The 20,393-nt window shown below is 37.6% G+C and overlaps 1 protein-coding gene across 1 annotated transcript in view; it reads left to right on the forward strand.

Moving 5' to 3' along the window:
- Nucleotides 1-20,393, forward strand: part of STX18 (syntaxin 18) — a 63,074-nt gene that overhangs the window by 40,767 nt on the left and 1,914 nt on the right. Inside the window, exons 3-10 of the mRNA XM_032684666.1 lie at nt 3,157-3,272; nt 4,317-4,394; nt 4,498-4,564; nt 7,105-7,220; nt 10,745-10,833; nt 17,709-17,767; nt 18,578-18,647; nt 19,216-19,296. Coding sequence (XP_032540557.1) covers nt 3,157-3,272; nt 4,317-4,394; nt 4,498-4,564; nt 7,105-7,220; nt 10,745-10,833; nt 17,709-17,767; nt 18,578-18,647; nt 19,216-19,296 — 676 coding nt within the window. The remainder of the gene's footprint in view (nt 1-3,156; nt 3,273-4,316; nt 4,395-4,497; nt 4,565-7,104; nt 7,221-10,744; nt 10,834-17,708; nt 17,768-18,577; nt 18,648-19,215; nt 19,297-20,393) is intronic.

Below are 20,393 nucleotides of genomic sequence, written 5' to 3' on the forward strand. Positions count from 1 at the left end.
ATTTATTTTCCTCCTTTCTCCCTTCTTTTTCTGCATGCATTAGCCAGTGTGTGTCTTGGCTACTGATTCTGATTGTTTCTGAAAAACCTGGTTTGTTTGACCTTTCTTGATTTAGTGATGGATCAGTCCATTGCTGCAATACTGCCACTGCACTTCTCAGCAAGTATTTGTATCTCTGACATACAAGACACAGCTGGATTTTTTTTTCTGTTCAGTTGGTTTTTTGTCTGATGTTTTGATGTGGTTTTGTTTTATTTTGGCCTGTTTTATTTTAATGAACGGTTCATTTTCCGGTAAGGTTGGAGGATGATAATTAAGTGAATTTTCAGTATAATCTCCACGTGCAGATTTACTAGGGAGTGCAATGGGGACTTCAGTTCCCTGTTAATACTAGTGGATGCCATATGTGTTTTGACATAATGGCATATGATTGTGTGACTCCACTCTTGCCTTCCCAAGGAGGTTGGGTTTCAGGTATCCTTGCCTCTGAGTTGCTTGACCAGCTTGTGTTCAAAAGCGCTGGTACCAAACACTGTGTAAGCTGTAAGCAGTTATAAAAAGAAAAGCATTCTATTTCTTTTTTACTGGGTTAAGCTGTGTTTTGCTAGCTTTGAAGCAGTGAAACTCCTGTTTAAGATCTACCCTAGTTTTGTATTAGCAACTAGGAAAAGTAACTTAACAACTTGCTTCCCAATGATAAAGCTCTTGCAGTTATCCTCAGCATATCACTACCACTAGTAAATGTACCACACTAGTGGTAGTTTTTACTGCTAGTAAAAAATGAAGTGTGCCTGAGGCAGGTTTTTTCATATGTATTTCTAAGTCTGATTTCAGAGAAAATTCTGGTTTGCATTTTGTAATCTTTATTTTACCCTGTAATATTAAAAAGTGTATGGAAAGCATATAACTCTGCAAATACCACAGAGTTGGGCAGATTACAAGAACATAGATGTAAAGACAAGAACTTTATATACCCTGTTCAGTAGCAGACCAGCCAGAATTTATAATTGCAATTTGAAATAGAGGAGTGTAGTTTTTTTGCTTCATCAGGGGGCCATCACCAGGCTGTGACTACAAGTTCATTTTCCAGCTGAATCTGTGTGCCCTAACGTGCTCAAGTAACTCTGTAGACAGAGCTCACTGAAGGATGTTATACATTATGCTATCCATACCAGATGAACTTAATGGTCCCCTTCTGTCTGGGCCTGTGTAGAGGTGGATGTAGGAATGCATTTTCTGGCTTTACATATGCTAAGAACTTGCTTATGCCACAGACTAGTAGCAAAAAGAGTCATCTGTACAAGCTGTGCAAAGGGAGTATGGGAAAGGTCTGTCTAAATATACATTTAACAATATGAGTTATGTTCTGTTTTTAACTGCCAATATGTCATCTTAGCAAGGTTGGGAAAAGCCCCTCTATTAGATTTTTCTAAAATCAGGCAATTTCAAATCTTTCATCATTCAGAATTTGCTTTCTCAGAAAGTGCAAATTAGAGTTATATGTTAGAAATCACTAATTACAGCTGGGATAGGGATTCTGCTGCAAATTTATGAAACCTGTCAGTCCTGACCAAAGGGGAACAATTCAGCTAGTAAAAGATAAATGGAAACACTATATATGGCTGGTTTTCTGTAAGTATTAAAAATTAATTTTATGACATTTAGAATAGTTTTAACGGTAGGGAGAAAAAAACCCATGATACTTAGATCCCAAATACATGGCAGTGTTGGAAATAAACATGTGAAATATAGAATATTACTTCTAATTAGTTTGTCTTACTCTTTACTTGCTAATCTGTGCTTGTGTACTAGCTGGCCAGTAAGCAGAAACTAATTTTTAAGCCAAAGGAACTATGTACTGATTTTTGACGTGCAACCAGTTATATGGGATGGGAATTAAGGCATTTTGGTATAGTACTCAAGGACATTAGAGTACACTTAAAACTTTGTGGAAGAGGTGTGGGAGACCCATGCTTCCAGTACATTGACGATGCAGGAAGGAACTGATGTGTTTGTATACGATGAGAGTTGGTGAGGTGGGGTTGTGTGAACTGGTTGTGGGCATTCCTGTAGCAGGGACTGCAGCAGCAGGGGAGCTTTGGCATTATTGCAGTGAAGTGTGTAAGAGATCTCTAAGGGTATCAGGCTAGTTTTGCTAATTAAAGATCCTTTCTTTTTACTTGTATTGCTGCATTAATATCATTGCATTATACATAAGGAAATTTTCACATATAAAAATAGTAAATTCAAATGCGCGTATAAGGTTTTCTTTCTGGTTTTTTAAAAAGAAGGTATAATAGGCTGTGATCACCGTATCATCAGGAAACTCAAGATGAACATAGGATAAGCTGCTGTAGCAAAGTTTTATCATCCTGTCACCTATGGCTGTGGAAACACTGTTAAATACCTTCATAAAGTATGCTTTTCTGGTGGTTACCTACAGTCTGTTAATATTTTAAGGACAGGCCTCTATTTTTATTAATTTAGTAAGAACAGATATATTAATACCATTAGAAAATACTAAATGCATTATGTATAATCTAAAATAGAAATAAACAATGGGAACAGGTTTTAGTGAATATTCCATTCAACTTGATATTAAAAATTTGCATTATTTTCCAATATTCTTAGTCTGGTTTGAATTCACAGATTTCATAGTACAGCTACTTTAAAAATGAAACTCTGTATTTAGGATAATGAAAATATATTTAACTAAAATAAGTTCCTTTTTTTTTGTACTTCTTTCAGTATTTGAGCTATTCCATTATCTTAATTCTTTTTGTGTTTTTAGAATTGAAATACACTTCACTGAAATAAGTGCTGAGGGCAATGATATATTTTCCAGTAGTATTTTCTCCTTATCTGCTCGGTATTTGATTATTTACAATGCTTTCTTATATATTTTTTCTTATATCATTATATAAGATGCTTTCTTATATATTTTACTAGTAAAAGTGTTTAAAAAAACAAAGTTTTTTTGATAGAAGTGGCATTTTTGTCAGGGATATTTATTGTACTTTATACTCCTTTTTCCATGAAAATCAGTGTTCCAGAAAAGTTTTTGTGAAGATGGTGGCTGGGAAGAAGGTCTAAGATGTGTACTCGTGGATTTTATGTTGGGGATTTTGTAAGTGACAGGTTTGTCTTTTTTCTCAGCCATATTATGTCTGAGTATGGGAGGATGACGGATACGGAGCGTGATCAGATAGATCAAGATGCTCAGGTGTTTATGAGAACGTGTGCTGATGCCATTCATCAACTGAGAACAGAGGGTAAACTAAGCATCTCTTACGTGTTTTTTCTCAGTTGTTGATAAAGGCTAATGTAATGCTGAATATTGCATGGTGAATCCAAAACACTTTTAGAAAGAGATTAGTGAAGTCTCATTGCCTTTTTGTTTATATCTTTGTAGTCCCGTTGCTTGTTTAGTACTGTACTTCATTTTCTTAAATGTTAGTGGAAAGAGAGGCCAGAGCATAGAATTTTATTTGTTTGTTCAAATACAAGTGTAAAGAGAGTCTTAAATATTTACAACTTGAGTAGTAATTCATCACTGTGGCCTGAACCAAAGCTCTCTAAATTCAATGGTTGTCTCTTTCTAACTTGTCCACCTGTAAAGTATTATAGGTATAAGATTTCCAAGTTTGAGATAATTAAATAACTTTAACAGAGTTCTGGTAAATTAACAGCATTTTTGACACCTTGAATCCGAGATCATACCTCTACTATGCTATCCTGTGGAAGTTGTAGAGAGAACTTCTGTTTGGCCATTTTCAAGTTGACTTGCTGTATCTCTGTCTTTTGTCAATACACTAAAGATTTTCATCAGCTGTGAAATGCTATCCAAACATAGTTGTAACATTATTCAGAAACAATGAAAGTCAGGCATGCATGGGAACTACATAGTATAAAATAAGAAATACCAATATATGTGAATGAAAAGGATATTTGACACAATAAATCCCAAATACTTCCACATAGTCTATACACTGGGGAATTTGAAGAAGTTCAATATTTTAAGCAAGTTAAATCTCTAGATCTGCGTTGCTATGCTTAGCTAGATGACACCTATTCCTGTGTAGAAATTTAATTGATATAACTCCTTGGCATATATAAAAATACTGTAAGACACTAGCTGACTTTAGTTTTTGATTTCTTATAATGACTTGCTGTTTTAGAGAACCTATATTTAAATATAGCTATATTTAAAATAGGCCTTTTGAGTATACAACTTTCATATCAACTGAAAGTGCAAACTGGTTTGGAATTCAGTAAGAAGTTACAAGATTGTCTTATATCTTTCTTTTGTATTTCAGCACACAGGGGTGTCCTGTCTGCTCAGGTAAAGGAGCACAGAACCGCTGTCTTGGACTTCATTGAAGATTACTTAAAAAGTACTTCATATTTATTGCATGGTTAAAAATGGATGATTGCATTTTCCAAGAAAGGAATCTTGCTCTTCTAACCTGAAATTTTGTTTATTGCTTTCTTGAACAGGAGTGTGCAAGCTGTATTCTGAACAAAGAGCCATCCGAGTTAAGCGAGTGATAGATAAGAAGAGACTGTGAGTAGTATCAAAAATAGTGAACTGTACCTTTTGCTTTTAGGACATTTAACAAAACTGTTATTCATGGCTAGATTCTAAGAGAATTGTTTTAATGGAAATCTGTGGTTGCATGAGTATCTTCTGCTGTCAGCAGGTGCATTCCAGGGCTCTTTTACAGAGTGCCAATATAGCGCTGTACTTCTCATGTAGGTAAAGGATTAAAGAACCAAATCAGTAAAATGTGGGTTAATAAACCTATCTGACTTCTACAAGTGCACCAAAATATTTTTATGTGTCCCATTAAGTAATATTCTGAACAAAATTATTTACAAGAAAATGCTGCATTGGTAATATGTCTCAGAGATAGGATGTCTCAAAGATATGCTATTTAGGGTACTGTCTGTTTAGGTACAAGAGATGATCACTTTTCTCTCCTGTTCTCTTTCTTTCTGGCTTTTTTTTGCCTTTTTTTTTTTTTTTAAGCCCCTATCTTTCTGCTAAAGCAAGTGACTGTTTTGTTAGTAAATGCTACTTGAGATGACAGATGTTCGTGGCAAGTAGAAACATGATGTACCCCTTTACCTGTCTTTATGGATGTAAGAACTAGAAAACTGATGTTGACCAGGTAGAGTCTGTATGCATTGCAGATGTGATATAATGGCCAAATTGTCATTTAAGTTAAAATTCAATTTAAATAAATCACAGTGCATAACCCAGTCTTTATTATGACTTAAAGAAAAATAGTATCGTTAATTTGTGATTTCCCCAAGGATTTCAGCTGATGCTTTATGTGATGAGAAATGTACCTTCACTTAAAAGAACTAGGCATTCTTTAAACAATGCATCCCAGGCACTTTGTTAATTTTAAATTGAAATACATTTAGCATACTGTGCAAAGTAAGGACAACAAACAATAAAAGAATGCATTTCTTTAAAAGTAAATTAATTCTAGTGCAGCTCTTCTTTCCTGCAGTTTAGTCAATTTAAAATATGTATGTATCAGACAATACTGAAAGGTTTGCAGTAGGAATATATTTCATCATGTTTCCTTTCATACTGATAACCATCCTAAACTCTTCAACAAATTGCCTGAGTATTATAATTTTTTTACAGTAGTTGTCTTTATGTGTTAACTCATATTTTTTGATTAAAAAGTTCTGCCAGTTAGGACTAGTTCCCTGTAAAGAAAAGCTGAGAAATAGAAACATAAGCATTTTTTTTCTGCGAAGGTACTTGGTTGTGATTTTCAATTTTTGTGTTTATTGATATTCAAGATTATATTTCATTTCAATTGTAAATTTCTTTTCCCATTAGAATATTTTGTGAATTATGTATGCAATTATTAAAATCAAGCTGATAGTTTTGTTAGCTGGGGAATTGGTGTTTAATATTATTAGTCTCAAAACTATTATTTGAACTGCATAGACATCTAGATAAGTATTTTTTTTCCTTATTATTAGGCAAATCTGAGACTTGAGAGGGAGGAGATGAGAGAAGAGTTCTTTTTTGTAAAATTACCAAAAGCCCAGTACTTTCAGAGGTTTTATAACTAAGAAAGGTTCCCTGCTACCGTTTTTTTCTTGTTAAATAACAGTCACTCAGGGATGACTAATGCATTATATTCCGGGTTTTGTAGAATTTTCTAATTATGGGTTAGAATTTAGACACAATGCAGAGAAGGAAAGGAACACAAAATGCATCATCTTCTGTTAGGCACAGGGGAGAATTGCAGATCATAATGAGATTAACTGTTGATTATATTTGTGAGGGGAGGAAGTGATGAAGCTGGCACAGCAGGTGATTCAGACCATTGCTTTTTGGTTTTTTCATTCTTTACCTTCTCTAGCAGCATAACTGCTAAGCATTTAACTATCTGCTGTGTAGCAGTTATAGAATTCACTGTAGACAACAATAAATCACAGAAATTTACTGGAAAAAAATATGTTGCCACTGATTTTCAATTTTTTTTGGTGTCACGCTGAAACATACTTGACAAGTACTTAGAATATAATCATAGAATGCGCTTCTCATGTTTTGCGTTGCCTTTCTATTAAAATTACATAATGGGGACTTAGCTGTAGGATAAAAAAAGCTAATTCTGTTGTATTTTCTTACTTTTCCCTTAATGATAATTGAAAATATAAAGTAAAATTACCGTTATCACTTGAAAAAATAAAGTAGTAGTGTTGGCCATGCTACTAAAAAGAATTTTTCAGTATAACCAAAATGTTGGAGTTTTTTAAAAAAAATATTTTAATACACTGCCACTTTGAAAGGAAGTTTAATAAAGTGTCTGTATTTTTATGCTCTAGCCTTCAATATACTCCTCAACTCTGAGCATGTGGTGTGTTTTGTCCAGGAATACTATTCGTGCTTTCTTTGCCTTTGTAATAATATTTCAGTGAAAGTTGCTAAGTACATTTTGTATCTTCACTGGAATATCTTTACTGTGAAGTTTGCAAGAGTTAAAATATTGGATTTAGTAACCTGTGGTTCTCATTTTAGAGAAATCTTTTTGTGTGTAGTATCAGTTAAATTACAGGCTCTTGTTCTTCTAGGTCCAGACTTGAACCTGAGCAGACCAATGTGTCCAAATCACCTCTATCCCCTGAAAAATCTTCATTAAATCCTTTAGATGATTCTGGAGAAAAACTTTCTGCTGAGGAAAGTAAAGGTAAGAATAAAATGTAGTTATATTCTACTTTTTGTGGCAAGGCCTGTCTGGTCAGTAGTACTTCCTTCTTGTTAGAAGGGCCAATTGCTGTGATTTGAATCTTCCTTGAGCTGATCAGGCTTTTGAGAAGCATATTGTGAGACTGACTCCAGGGCCATACAGAGGGTGGATTCATGTGAAGTGGGTACTCCACTTCTGGATGAAGACTCTAATACTGAAATATCGCACAGCGTGTGAACATTTTCTGATATGTCATTGCTTATCTTCCTGACCAGTTTGTACTTCTGCAGCCCTATCAGCCCCTGACGCTGAATTTATTTATTGTAAGAAGTACAGCTTTTGATTATGTGCTGTTTCTAGCCGTTACTACCTTTTTATAGTCTGTCCTAAGTGATGCAGCACACAGGCACATAGACGACTTTCACCTTACCATGTTATCAGTGTTTTGCAGCTGTGAGCTGGTGCCACCAGAGAAGCAGCAGCATAGTAGCATCTTCATTGCCCTGTGCTCTTTACTTGTCACCGAATGCCCCCACAGTCTCTGGAAGTGTGCACTCCCACCACATAGTGTCATCACAATTTTTAGCTCCAAAAATCTGCACCACACCATGGAAAATACTGTTCTTTGGTTGCCTTGGACACAGCAAACCACTGCAATAAATAGAAATGCAGCTTTGTTTATTGCATGTTAATTTTGATTACTTCAGTTTTCACTTTTATGAGTTTATGCTTTAATTTTTATGAGAAAGTAGGGGTCCTGCCACACAAGTGATGCTGATGGAGTCCTTATGAGGGATTGCTGACTAGACTAGAAAATTATGGAACTTGTATATCAAAACAAATCTGTCTGAAACAGTTTGTAAATGCACACAGCCTGTGATTCCTCACATAAGGATAAGTGCTGGTTGCTGCTGCTTATAGAAATCAGCCTTGTGACTTTGCTGGTGGGTGGTTGTCGAAGCGTGAAAATAACATGAACAAGATGACTGGGAAACCAGAAGCTCAGTTTAAATCCTACAGCCTTTGATTTTTATTTTTTTTCAAGTAACTTTTCAAATTTTTAAAAAACTGGAGAAATGATCACATTAAAAATGAACTCTTTCATAATCAGGATGCTGATGGTTTAGAGAATGGTGATAATTTGTTTTTATGAATTAGCCATCATCAGCATGCCTGGGTCCCTTGTGTTAAATCTCTCTGTAAAGATACTTCTGAGAACAGCTTGTGGTCCTGTCCATAATTTGAACACTGGTGAACAGCTGAATGTCTTACTTGGCGTGCTAAAGCACAACTTGGGTTGTGTCTAGGTTTTTTTGGCAGAAACCAAAACAAAATGTGGTTACTTTTGTTTCAAGGCAAAGCACCTGTTTACACGAGAATTATAGTGGACATGCCTCATGGTAGGAAAATAGTCTCTCTGGAGATCGCTTTTATATGCTGACAGTATTTATTTGCATATTACAAATTTGACAGTTTATGGAAATAAATGTAAATAATGAGTAGCTTTTGAAGTGGTCCACAAGCTTAGCAGCTGTCTCCTTTCAGCATGGAAAAGGGTTCAGGGGATTTGATGATTATTTTGTATCTTCATCATGAGTTAACTGCTTCTCTTTGTGAATCAGAAATGTAGTTTGGCTTTTGCTGGTTGAGTTGCAGAAAAGCATTATTGTCAGCTCTTTGAAAGCTGCAGAGAGCCCAAAATGTACCACAGTGACAGGAAGAACCCAAGGGGGAGATACATGTTTCTTGCTTGCCTCTTACCATAAGTATATTTGCTTATTAGCAATCACATTGGATAGAGGTGCTGGTTTTTTAACAGTGCTGAGAGTGCCTGAAAGTAATTGGTTCCTCTGGGATAAAACAGGAACATATCTTTTTTTTTTCCTCCATAAACTAATTATCTTATTTTGTTTGAATACAGTAAAAAATTTCTTGTAATTTTGATAAAATATAAATATATTGATTACCTAAACAAATTAGTTTTGTGTTTCTGTGAAATAGACTTGAAATACTGACAATACCCCACGGAAAGAAACGGAGTCAAATACTTTCTAAAAATCTTTAAACCTATTCTTGGGTTTATTTCTTATTACTCAAAAGAAAGAACTGTTTTTGGTTTTTTTTTTTTCAAATTTATTATATTCCTTATCCACATCCCTCATTTGTAACACTGCCATTGTTTGTGCATCCTGGTTTGGTTGTTAGGAAGCCAAAAAAAAATTTATAAAGGAGACATACACAACAATACTCTTTTATGATATTTATTTTTCAAGAGTTTTCACAAATACTATTGTGAAGGATAAAAGGGAAAACTCCTAAGAACTGTTTTCATATATGTGTTTATAAATAGGCCTACTCCTTTCAGAGGCTTCTCAAGACAAGTTAGTATCTGAATGTTGATGCATCAGTGCTCCATATGCAATTGAAAAAAAACCAGGTTTAGAAGGTTATAACAAAATAAATTAAAATAATCATAAATGCCTGAAAAAATTTACTGGGATAAATAGGAAGCCTGAATGTATGAAAAAGTAAAAGCTAAATCTTTCTGTATTTTAATTTGCAACCTGCATCTGATAAGTCCAAGCAGGTTCAGCGTTGATCCATTGTGAGGTGGTGCAAATCTCGAGTTTTGTAAAAATGTCACAGCCAGTGGAGAGAACAGAGGCCTTCTCAAGGCTGCAGTCTTATGAGGTTTTTAAATACTGATGCTAAAAAAGCTTCAGAAACAGTAGATTCCTCTAGCATAGTTTCTTTTCTTCCCCATTCTAACTTCTTTGTCTATAATCAGAAGTGTATAATTAAGCCTAAAATTAAATCTTCCAGAAGGGAATATCTCAGAAATAGCCATTCAAGATCTTTTATGCCCGACTCCTGCAAAGATTTATGCAGATGATTAGCTTTAATCAAAGGGGAAGTACTACTCAAATATATGAAGCAGCTTTGATGTGTTATGGTTAATTTGTGGGATTGGAGCTGATTCCTGTTATATGCAGGAAGACCCCTTGCACAGTGTGGTGTGGGATTTGAGCTGTAACAGGAAGTTTGAACGGCATGAGGAGATAGAGTTTGTCCTGTGAACTTTGCACAAATTATCTTTGAAATTCTGTTTTTAGTTTTTGGAATGAGTAGCTGGTTGTACTGTAAAGTCTCATTGGAAGATAATAGTTTGCATATAGACTGTTATTTTGAAAATTGTGTGGTTTTGTCTGCTGAAAGACAACTGCCGCAGTATTTTGTGCCCTAAAAACTCTTCGTGCATTGTGAGTTGTTTTACATCTTTCACTGTCAGTATGTTAGTGCAACTCCTTGTAGTTCATAAAATTAAACATGCACGTAGGCTTTTGGCCCAGTTTGGATGTTAAAGGTTATCAATGTAATTTCATGCTGTAAATGTAGGGTGAACCTCAGTTACTGACACAGGAGATACAACAATTTCATCAGCAGTCTAACATGGCTGAAAAGTTATTTTCGCTTTACTATTCAGTGCCCTGTATTGTCTCAGGTGTTTGGTGGTTCTTTTACAGACAGGAATCTGCCTGATGCCCAAAGTAACCTTGGATTATGGGGGGATGGCAAAGGAGAAGATGAGCTGTCACCTGAAGAAATACAAATGGTAAGTTTATCTTGTGTCTTATTGTCTGTTTTATCGTATTTTCTGTTGTATTCATATGTGTTAAAAAGATAATACAAATTCACCCAAATTAATTTTTAGCATTCATTTTATACAGAATAGTGCCATAACAAGATACACCTTTTGCATGTGTCTTCCTAGTTCTTCTAGTAGCAACTAATATTTAACATTGCTACGAAATATTTACATGGAGACATGAAATTAGTACAACTAATTTTCAACAATTGAAATTAAAATTGCTTTTTTAAAATTACAATCATTAGTTGCTTTTTTTTAGTCAGAAAATAATAGAAGTCAAGGCAACATCAGAAGAAGCATTATGAAACTTCTGAAAGAATAAAGTGTTGACCCTATTTTCTTGGATAGCTTTTAGGGCACAGCTTAAGCAGTTGTACTATTTAAGTATAGCTATGAAGTTATACTTCATTTTATTTCTTTTTATTTTTTTATTATCAAGATCAGAAGGAATAGATATCTGTCACAACAGAATTTCATGAATTTTAACTTTTTTGCATTTCCCTGTTATCAGCATGTTTATGTATTAATTGATCCAATTCTGCTTACAGTTGAACTGATATAGTAGAAAATTTCTGACAAAGGCATGGTTGCTGACAACTTGTCAGATTTTTTGATTATTCCTAAAATTTATCATTTTGAACATAGCTCAAAATTCTTAGAAAACCTTTCTACATAAGCACACATTGCCTTGGGTTTATATAAAGTAAGAAAAAAAAAATATTTCAGTCAGTAGCTGTGCGGATTTCAGAACAGTGAGCTTCACTAACGGAAAGGGCTGCTGCAGAATGAGTTTGTGAAGCTTCCTTGGCAGTTATTAGAAGTGTTCCCAGACATGATATGCATCACCCTTCCAGTCAGAGATGAGTAAGTTGCATGAAATTATGGTTTGGTTTGCTAAAGAGAAAAGGTTCTTCAGAGGCTGCTCTGTATGCTCTCATATTGTTCTTGAGTGCCAGTCTAAAATCTGAAGGCTTACTCCTGCTTTCTGTTTTCTTATTAAAGAGAATTCTTTGCATATTTTTGTTCTCCTGTCTTTAGTCAGAATCCTGTTAGCCCCCTTGCTTCCAGAGGAACGGGGAAAATGAGCATCAAAGGTGATGGCTCTGACTTACTGCTAAATAGGGGTTGTGTTTTATAGGCCTCACACTGTAATTAAGTTTTAAATGTGTTACATCCCTTGTCATGGTATTTTGGGAATAAATACATTTCTTTTTCATGAAATCCTGTCGTATCTTTTTACTTTTCAGAGTAAGGCTGCAGATAAGGGAAAAATCTGTGTTCATACTTTAATGATTTGAAGGCTTTCTGGACTCCTAAAATCTCCAATCTGAAACTGTTAATTAGGCACTACTTGGGGGTTAGTACTGATAGTAAAAAAGTAGAATGAAAAAAGCATACGAAGGGAGTTACCACTACAGCACCCTCCTCTCACCAGAACAGCCTTCCCCAGTGAGGGTCATTTCTTGTTGGGTAGATTTTTACTGTTGGCTTTGAATATGTATTATAGGTGTTGACAAACTGTAAACAGAGTTGTATATTTTTGTAATATGTAAATGTTGCCACAGTATGTAGATGCTCAGAGCTGCGCAAACCACCTCTCTGTTCTGTGGACAGATTTTTTTTCTTAGGGTTGTTGTTTTGGTTTGTTTTAAGAACACTATAATTAGCTGAATTACAAATGCTAGGGATGTACGTGGTGACTATTCCACAGCAAAACTGCTCTTTCAGTGCCTTTTTGCAGAAACTTACAGCTAAGAGTTGACCTTTATTAGTAAAAGTTGGATTCTATATAATTTCATTCCTAAAAGACTTTAAATTCACTAGATCCATTATTCTGATTTTCAGGTAAATCTGTGTCCAAGATGTAAATGTAGGTGTAACTAGGATATAATTTGAGCATTTGAATGTGCATTGGTTTTTTCATTGCTCATCTAAATCCTTTAGGTTATGCAGGGAGAGGTTAAAGTTATGCAGGGACAGGTTAACAATATGCAGGGAGAAAATCAGAAGGGCCAAAGCCCACCTAGAACTTAATCTGGCTACTGCAGTAGAAGACAATAAAAAAGTGTTTTTAGAAATGTATTGGCAACAAAAGAAGGGCTAAGGAGAATCTCCATCAATTCCTGGATGGAAGGGGAGACATAGTAACAAAGGCTGAGGACAAGGCTGAGGTACCTAATATCTTCTTTGCCTCATTCTTTAATAGTAAGACCAGTTGTTCTCAGGTATCCAGCCCCCTGAGCTGGATGACAGGGACGGGGAGCAGAATGAAGCTCTCATAATCCAAGGGGAAATGATCAGTGGACCTGCTTTGCCACTTAGACACACACAAGTCTATGGGTTTGAGTACCAAGGGTACTGAGGATGCTGGCTCAAGTGCTCACTGAGGCACTTTGCATATTTTACCAGCAGTCCTGGATAACTGGAGGGGTCCCAGTTGACTGGAGGTCACCAGATGTGACATCCATCAGCCCAGAAGGGCTGGAGGGAGGATCTGGAGAACTACAGCCCTGTCAGCCTGACCTCCATGCTGGGGCAGGTCATGGAACAGATCATCTTGAGTGACATCACACAGCACTTGCAGGACAACCAGGGGATCAGGCCCAGCCAACATGGATTCATGAAAGGTGGGTCCTGGTTGACCAACTTGATCTCTTTCTAAGACGAGGTGATCCACTTAGTGGATTAGGGAAAGGCTGTGGGTGTGTCTACCTGGACCTTACTAAAGCCTTTGACACCACTTCCCACAGCATTCTCCTGGAGAAACTGGCTGCTCATGGCTTGGACAGGTGGACTCTTCACTGGGTAAAAACTGCTTGGATGTCCAGGCCCAGAGAGTGGTGGTGAATGGAGTTAAATCCAGCTGGTGGCTGGTCACCAGTGGTGTCCCCCAGGGCTCAGTACTGGGGCCAGTCCTGTTTAATATCTTTATCAATGATGTGAACAAGGGGACTGAGTGCACCCTCTGTCAGTTCGCAGATGACACCAAGGTGGGTGGGAGTGTTGATCTACTGGAGGGCAGGAAGGCTCTGCAGAGGGATCTGGACGGACTGGATCGATGGGCTGAGGCCAATTGTATGAGGTTCAACAAGGACAAGAGCCACGACCTGCCCTTGGGTCACAGCAACCCCAGGCAGTGCTGCAGGTTGGGGGCAGAGTGACTGGAAGACTGCCCATTGGAAAAGGACCTTCAATCCTGTGTTTGGTTTTGGGCCCTTCACTGCAAGAAGGACATTGAGGTGCTGGAGCATGTCCAGAGAAGGGCAATGGAGCTGGTGAAGCATCTGGAGCACAAGTCCCATAAGGAGAGGCTGAGGGAGCTGGGGGTGTTTAACCTGGAGAAAAGGAGGCTCAAGGGAGACCTTATCACTCTTTACAACTCCCTGAAAGGAGGTTGTACCCAGGTGGGGGTTGGTCTCTTCTCTCAGGTAACAAGTGACAGAACAAAACAAAATGCCTTCAAGTTGCCCCAGGGGAAGTTTAGACTGGATCTTAGGAAAAATTTCTTCACTTGAAAGGGTTGTCAAGCACTGGAAGAGGCTGCCCAGGGAAGTGTTGGAGTCACCATCTGTGGTGGTTTGGGCTAGGCCTTCCTTGGTGACCAGTTTGTAACCAAGGAAGGGTCCAGATTTACCCAGTATTCCCTACGATTTTTACGTAAACCAGATTATAAGAAGAAAGGAGGAGAGGCCTTCGCTCTCTTTCCTTCCGGCGGCTTGGAGGTGCAGGTTCCCTGCTGTTGAGTCTGCTGTGTTGGGGAGCGAGGCCTGGTAAGGCCTTGTCGACCTTGGGAGGCGGAGGTTGCCGGCGATCGTACCGGAGCGACTCCCGGTTGTCCCAAGGAGAGTGGTGGGATATTTTCTTTGCTAACTCTTAGTTACTAGATCTCGGGCTACTGATTGGGATATATATATATATATATATATATATATATATATATATATTATTTTGGTTTTGTTCCCTTTCCCTTCCCCCTTCCCCTTCCCTTGTGAAATTCTATATATTTTTAAATTGTGTATATATTTCAATTGTAACATAAGTGTAAATATATTTATATATATCACTTTAGCTGTCTCTCTCTCGTTTCGGGTTTTCTTAGTTGGTTGGTTTTTTTTTTCTCTCCCTCTTCTCCCTGAGGTTTTTGGGGGGGGGGGGCTTCTGGTGGTAAGGTTTGGAGACTTGGCAGGGAGCCAGCTTCAAACCATATCACCATCCCTAGAGGGATTAAAAGACATGTAGACATGGCACTTAGGGACATGGTTTAGTGGTGGCCTTGGCAGTGCTGGCTTAATAATTGGACTTGATCTCAAAGGTCTTTTCCATCCTAAACGGTTCTATAAAGAGGGTAGGTTACACAACTGCTGTGTTGGTTTTAAGCTGGGATATGTTGTGTCAAATCATGCTTAACAAATCTCAGTCATGGTTCTGGGATCCTTCCTGTAGATAAAATAATGAATTAAAGCCCTACCATATTGCTAGAGCAGCAATTTCTATCAGTATTTTATCCTCAGGAGAGAGCCTGACATTGTTCAAAATGTTTGTAGGTTATTGCATGATTTGCACAATAAATTTCAGTTTATAACTCTGAGTACAGGTGTATTAAGGGTTTTTATAGTTACTGTGAGCAGATATCTTCTGGTTGCACTGACTGGGGAAAAATCTGACTCTGACATTTAGAGTTGTGAAAATATCTACTTCTCTCTATCTTTTTTTGGTTGGTTATGTCCTAAATTCAGGAACAGCATATCTAATCATTTCTTTCATGAGATAACAAAAAGGAGTGGTGATGATTTCTTTTATGCATTAGATTTTTAGCCATATATTAAGCAGTTTGTCACTGTATGCTATATTTTGGTAACCAAATATTTCACTGTCATAAAAGAGGCTACTTCAATAAGCCATAAATCTTTGAGCTGTACTGACTCCTAGAGCTTGGTTTTGGGTTCCCATCATGTAAATCCCTTTGTGACACACTGGTATATGAAGTGTTCAATGCCCTAACCCTTTGTTCAATTGACTGTTTTAGCATATCTTAACTGCTGTCTGTGCCAAGTGCTTCATTAGCCATGATTTCAAGTTGCAAAGATCATTTAGCAGTTTAGAAGGTAATTTGTGCCAGTGGAGGGTTTTAAGTATCAAAGGGACTTTTTAAAGAATACTTTCTCAAGTGGATTTGTGCTATTTGTAAGGGATTAAAATCATTCACTGTTTCTTTATTAAAATTTGTCTTCTAAATTAGTTGTCATCTCAGTTTTACTAAAGCAGCAAAATAGGGAATTTCTGATGTTGAATATTTTACAGAAATACTTATCCTTACAGAAGTCAGAAAAACAATTACAGCTTGGTGACCCCCCTTAGTCACTCAAGGAGCAATCAGTCATTGCAGTGCTAGATCTGGTGGCTCTGTTTCACTGCTCTGTTCCTTGGCTTTGCTGTGAGGTGACTCTACCAAAACCAGCCATACAATGGTGTGAACATAAAGGAGGGCAGTGAGGAAGCACCTTTAGCCATCTACCGCTGTGAAGTAAATATCACTGTATTTTAGGCAACTATATTTTAACAAATGGTCTGCTCTGTAGGAGGAGTCACTACAGACAGCAGTGACTTGCCACAACGATATTTTCTTATTTAACAAAACCATTGGATCTTTAGAGTGGAAATCAATGGGACTTCAGGGAACTGTGCAGTATGTTGCTCTGTTCCCCCTCACCTCATGGGACTGGACGCTTTCCCTGAGGCCTCTACCCCACAGTGAAGGTGACAGTGCCCAATAACCCTTCTTTTAGACTCTCTGGAATCCTTTAACCAAAGAGAGAAAGCTATTCTTGCCAGTCAGGTAGACAGTGACCTCTAGTACAAAAAGAAATCTGTATGTTAGAGAAATAAGTAATTTTTCTTTATACTTCATGATGTAAATTGCCCATGTCAGAAAACTAAACCTTTTTCTATGAGATTCACTGTTACCCTTCTTCAGACTCATACCTGTCAATTAACACTCGCTTCGGTGAGATTAAATCTACAAATTTCTGATTTTTAGCAGTAATGACTTCACCTTAAGGCATGCAGGTTGACATTTAATATGCTGCTTAGAGTCAGGTACTGTTTCTCTTAGGCTCTGCTGGGCCTGAAGGAAGGTGAAAAATATTACTGCACAAAGTGTGGAGGACAGTGGCAGTGTGGGAGCCCTCATCACGTGGTTTCCAGTAAGATCCACTGAGACATGAGAGACCCTTCTCTCCAGTATTATGGCTGTGCAGATTTTGTTTCCGCAAATCTTGTCATCATACTTGCTGCATGGTCACTTGTTCTGTAATGAGTCCCAAATTATCTGAGAGTCATGTATGCTTGAAAAGCCAAAGCTTATTATTTTCCTGCATAAAGCCTTCTAGTTGACAAATGCAGTGCTAACAATATATTTAAATGTTTCATTAAATACTCATGAGTTTTAATTGAAAGAGCTCTTTTGGAATAACTAAAGCCAGTGCATTTGTAAAGTATTTCATACTGCAGCAAAATCTAAAGGCTCCTAAATTCATTCCACCGGCAGTTCATGAATGTGAAGGACAGCGCAAAGATGGCATGAAGAGAATCACATGCTTTCACAAGCATGAAAGATTTCTCCACTGAAATTTCTAAAATAATATAGAAAGGACAGATTCATCCACTGTATCATTCCTTACTGCAAAGAAACTTGAGTAACTTTAAGATTGTTTTAGTTGAGACATAGTGTAATGGATGGCAAGGAAAGGGTGGGAGTTGGTTTATCGCTGTGGGCATTAAGAAAGGTCCCCGAGTCCAGGCATGTGAACTCATGTGTGTCATTTCCTCCCTTTTTCCAGTTTGAACAGGAGAACCAGAGACTTGTTGGTGAAATGAACAATCTCTTTGATGAAGTCAGGTACAATTTTCTGTTACTCAACAAACTGGGGCACGTGCCAGTCCCGTGACCTGGACAACACTCACGCGCAGTGTACTGGCTGCAGGACACCTGCCTGCACCAACTGCAGTGGTGTGGGAGGAGGTGGCATGAAACAGGAGCGCCCAGGAAGGGTGCTGTGTGCTGTCCCACAGGGTAAAGAATGATTCTGAGGGTCACACAAACTATCCAGAATAGTACTGGTTAAATTTGGAAGGTTTGCATTCTCCCTTACCCAAGTTTTAAAATGCTGAGTTTCCCACTCATATCCTGTGGTCCACTGCATACACAGACAGCAGTGGGGGAGGTGCCACCGCCGACCCTGTGCAGAGACCTGGCTGTCCTTACAGCAGCACCGTTCACTCTCCCTTGCTGTGCAGAACAGCTGAACAGCTCTCAAGCTAGAAACTGACTTTTGGATTATTAGTCCCAGGCAAGGTGAATTCCACAGGTCATAGTAGCCTATAAAGAGGATATGTCAAAATCAGCTGCTTGGGGCCCACCATGGATGTTGTTATGTGAGACTGAAGAAGGGAGACAGGTGAACCCCTGGCAGTGAAGGCAGCTTGCTGAGCGCTGCGGGGCGATGCCTTTTCCAGGGCTTCTTTATGGGCTGGTTGTTTTCCAACCAAGAACATCCGAGCCCTGATCACAGGCTGGTGCTGCCCCACTGATGGCTGACAAAACAGTGGCCTCCTGAACAGCCACTTACTGGGCTGGAGAGTCTGAATCTGCAACAGCAACACATGTTTGCATTTAGTTTCTAATGGAGTATTTCTCTTCTTTGCCAAGACAAATTGAAGGAAAAGTGGTGGAAATCTCCAGATTACAAGAGATATTCACTGAGAAAGTCTTGCAACAGGTTAGTGTATTTTAATACTGCAGCAGCAAATAAAGCTTGAAGATTTTCTTGGGGATATTTTACTCTTGCTTGCATGCAATGTGTAAACATAAGGTTAATGAATCTTTGGTGCACATGTGAAGGAAAAGATTTTTGTTTGTTTTTCAAATTCAAAATCAAGATATTCACTGTTGTTACTTATTAGTATGAACAGGGAATGGAAAACGCAACATGTGTTAGGATGATTCTAATGCCTCAGAACTGGTCTTCTGTTAAATGTGTTATTTCATAACATCCTTTCTGGAAGTGGTGCTGCCTCTTCCAAAAGAGCTGGGAAATATCAGACAGGTTAAACTTGGATAAATGGGAGACTTCCTGCTGATCTTGGTGGTCTCCATTCAAGCTCATAAAATCACAGATAAAGAAACTGCAACTTAATTGTAATTACTCTATACCTTTGCATCAATGAAACAAAGATGTTAGTAATACCAGATTCATTTTTGAGTTCTGCTTGTTCTCTAAGTGCTTGGAAGTGGTTTTTTCCTAACTTTCATTACTGTTTCTCAGTTTTATTTCTTTTTTAAAACAGGAAACTGATATTGACAATATCCATCAATTAGTTGTGGGTGCAACAGAGAATATCAAAGAAGGCAATGAAGACATAAGAGAGGTAATGTCTTGAAGTTGTGTTTTAAACTCACTTGTTTCTCTTAACTTTCAGTTTTTCCCAAGTGTTGCTTTAAACAGCATGTGAGAGCTCCCCCACAGGACCGGTGCAGTGGGTGCTGGGGTGTCAGGACATGGGTTTGGGAAAACTGTTCAAGTTAGCTGAGCTTTTCATTAGTTCTAACCATGATCTGAATAGCTCACAGGTCTGCAGAAATCTAGTTGGCCTCATCAATTTTTTAAATATGAAGGTCACCTGGCTTGCATTTAAGCACCTGTGAAGTTGGTTTTAAAAAAAAGGAGGGGAGGGGGCAGAAATTGCAGACTATGATAAAAGACAGTGCTGAAATGGTTGAAGCTAGAGTTAAATGCTAAGCATTAGCAGAAGAGACTCTCTGCCACCCTGAACACTTCTCACATGTTCCTAGTAAAAAATCTCTTCCACTGTCTTACTAATTAGAAGGAAAGGATGTTTTCTTTCAGTAACTGAGATTTGAATAAAAACAGAGTTCCTAAATTAGGCTATTGAGTAAATGGCCCTCCTGAGAGCACACAGAAAAGGTATTATGAGGATGTTATTTACTGCTCTGCTCTCCTGAAAAGTGCATCAAATGTGGCAAGAATTGAAGTTATTTTTGCTTCATTTTTCACATTTTTAGGTAGAACTAAGTTTCCTAAACCACACAGAGAAACTAGCAAAAGGTGCTAAATACAAAACTTTGTCACTCACATTGATGTTTGTACCATGTAAAAAAAAAAATCTTCCATCTGTAAATCTGAAAAATGAGAGTGAAAACCAGGTCCCCTGGTACATGCTGGTCTCAATTTTGGGAAGAATCCTAGAAAAATACTTGCTGTGAGAGCACTCACTGTGCTATATCAACCTCCATAGGTGTCAGGGTTTTTTTTGTTTGGTTTTGTTGGTTTTTCATTTGTTTAACTCAGATGTTTATTAGAAAGATAAATGCCTTCTTACTTCTAATCATGGAATTTCACATTTGGAACTTGACACTAATCTAGAAGCATGTACTTTTTGTTGTAGTTCCTAATGTTTTGAGTTCCATTGCATGGGATCTTGGGATTTTCTTTTTTTTTTTCCTA

This window comes from Chiroxiphia lanceolata, chromosome 4 (assembly GCF_009829145.1).
Source record: "Chiroxiphia lanceolata isolate bChiLan1 chromosome 4, bChiLan1.pri, whole genome shotgun sequence".
Lineage (NCBI taxonomy): Eukaryota > Metazoa > Chordata > Aves > Passeriformes > Pipridae > Chiroxiphia > Chiroxiphia lanceolata.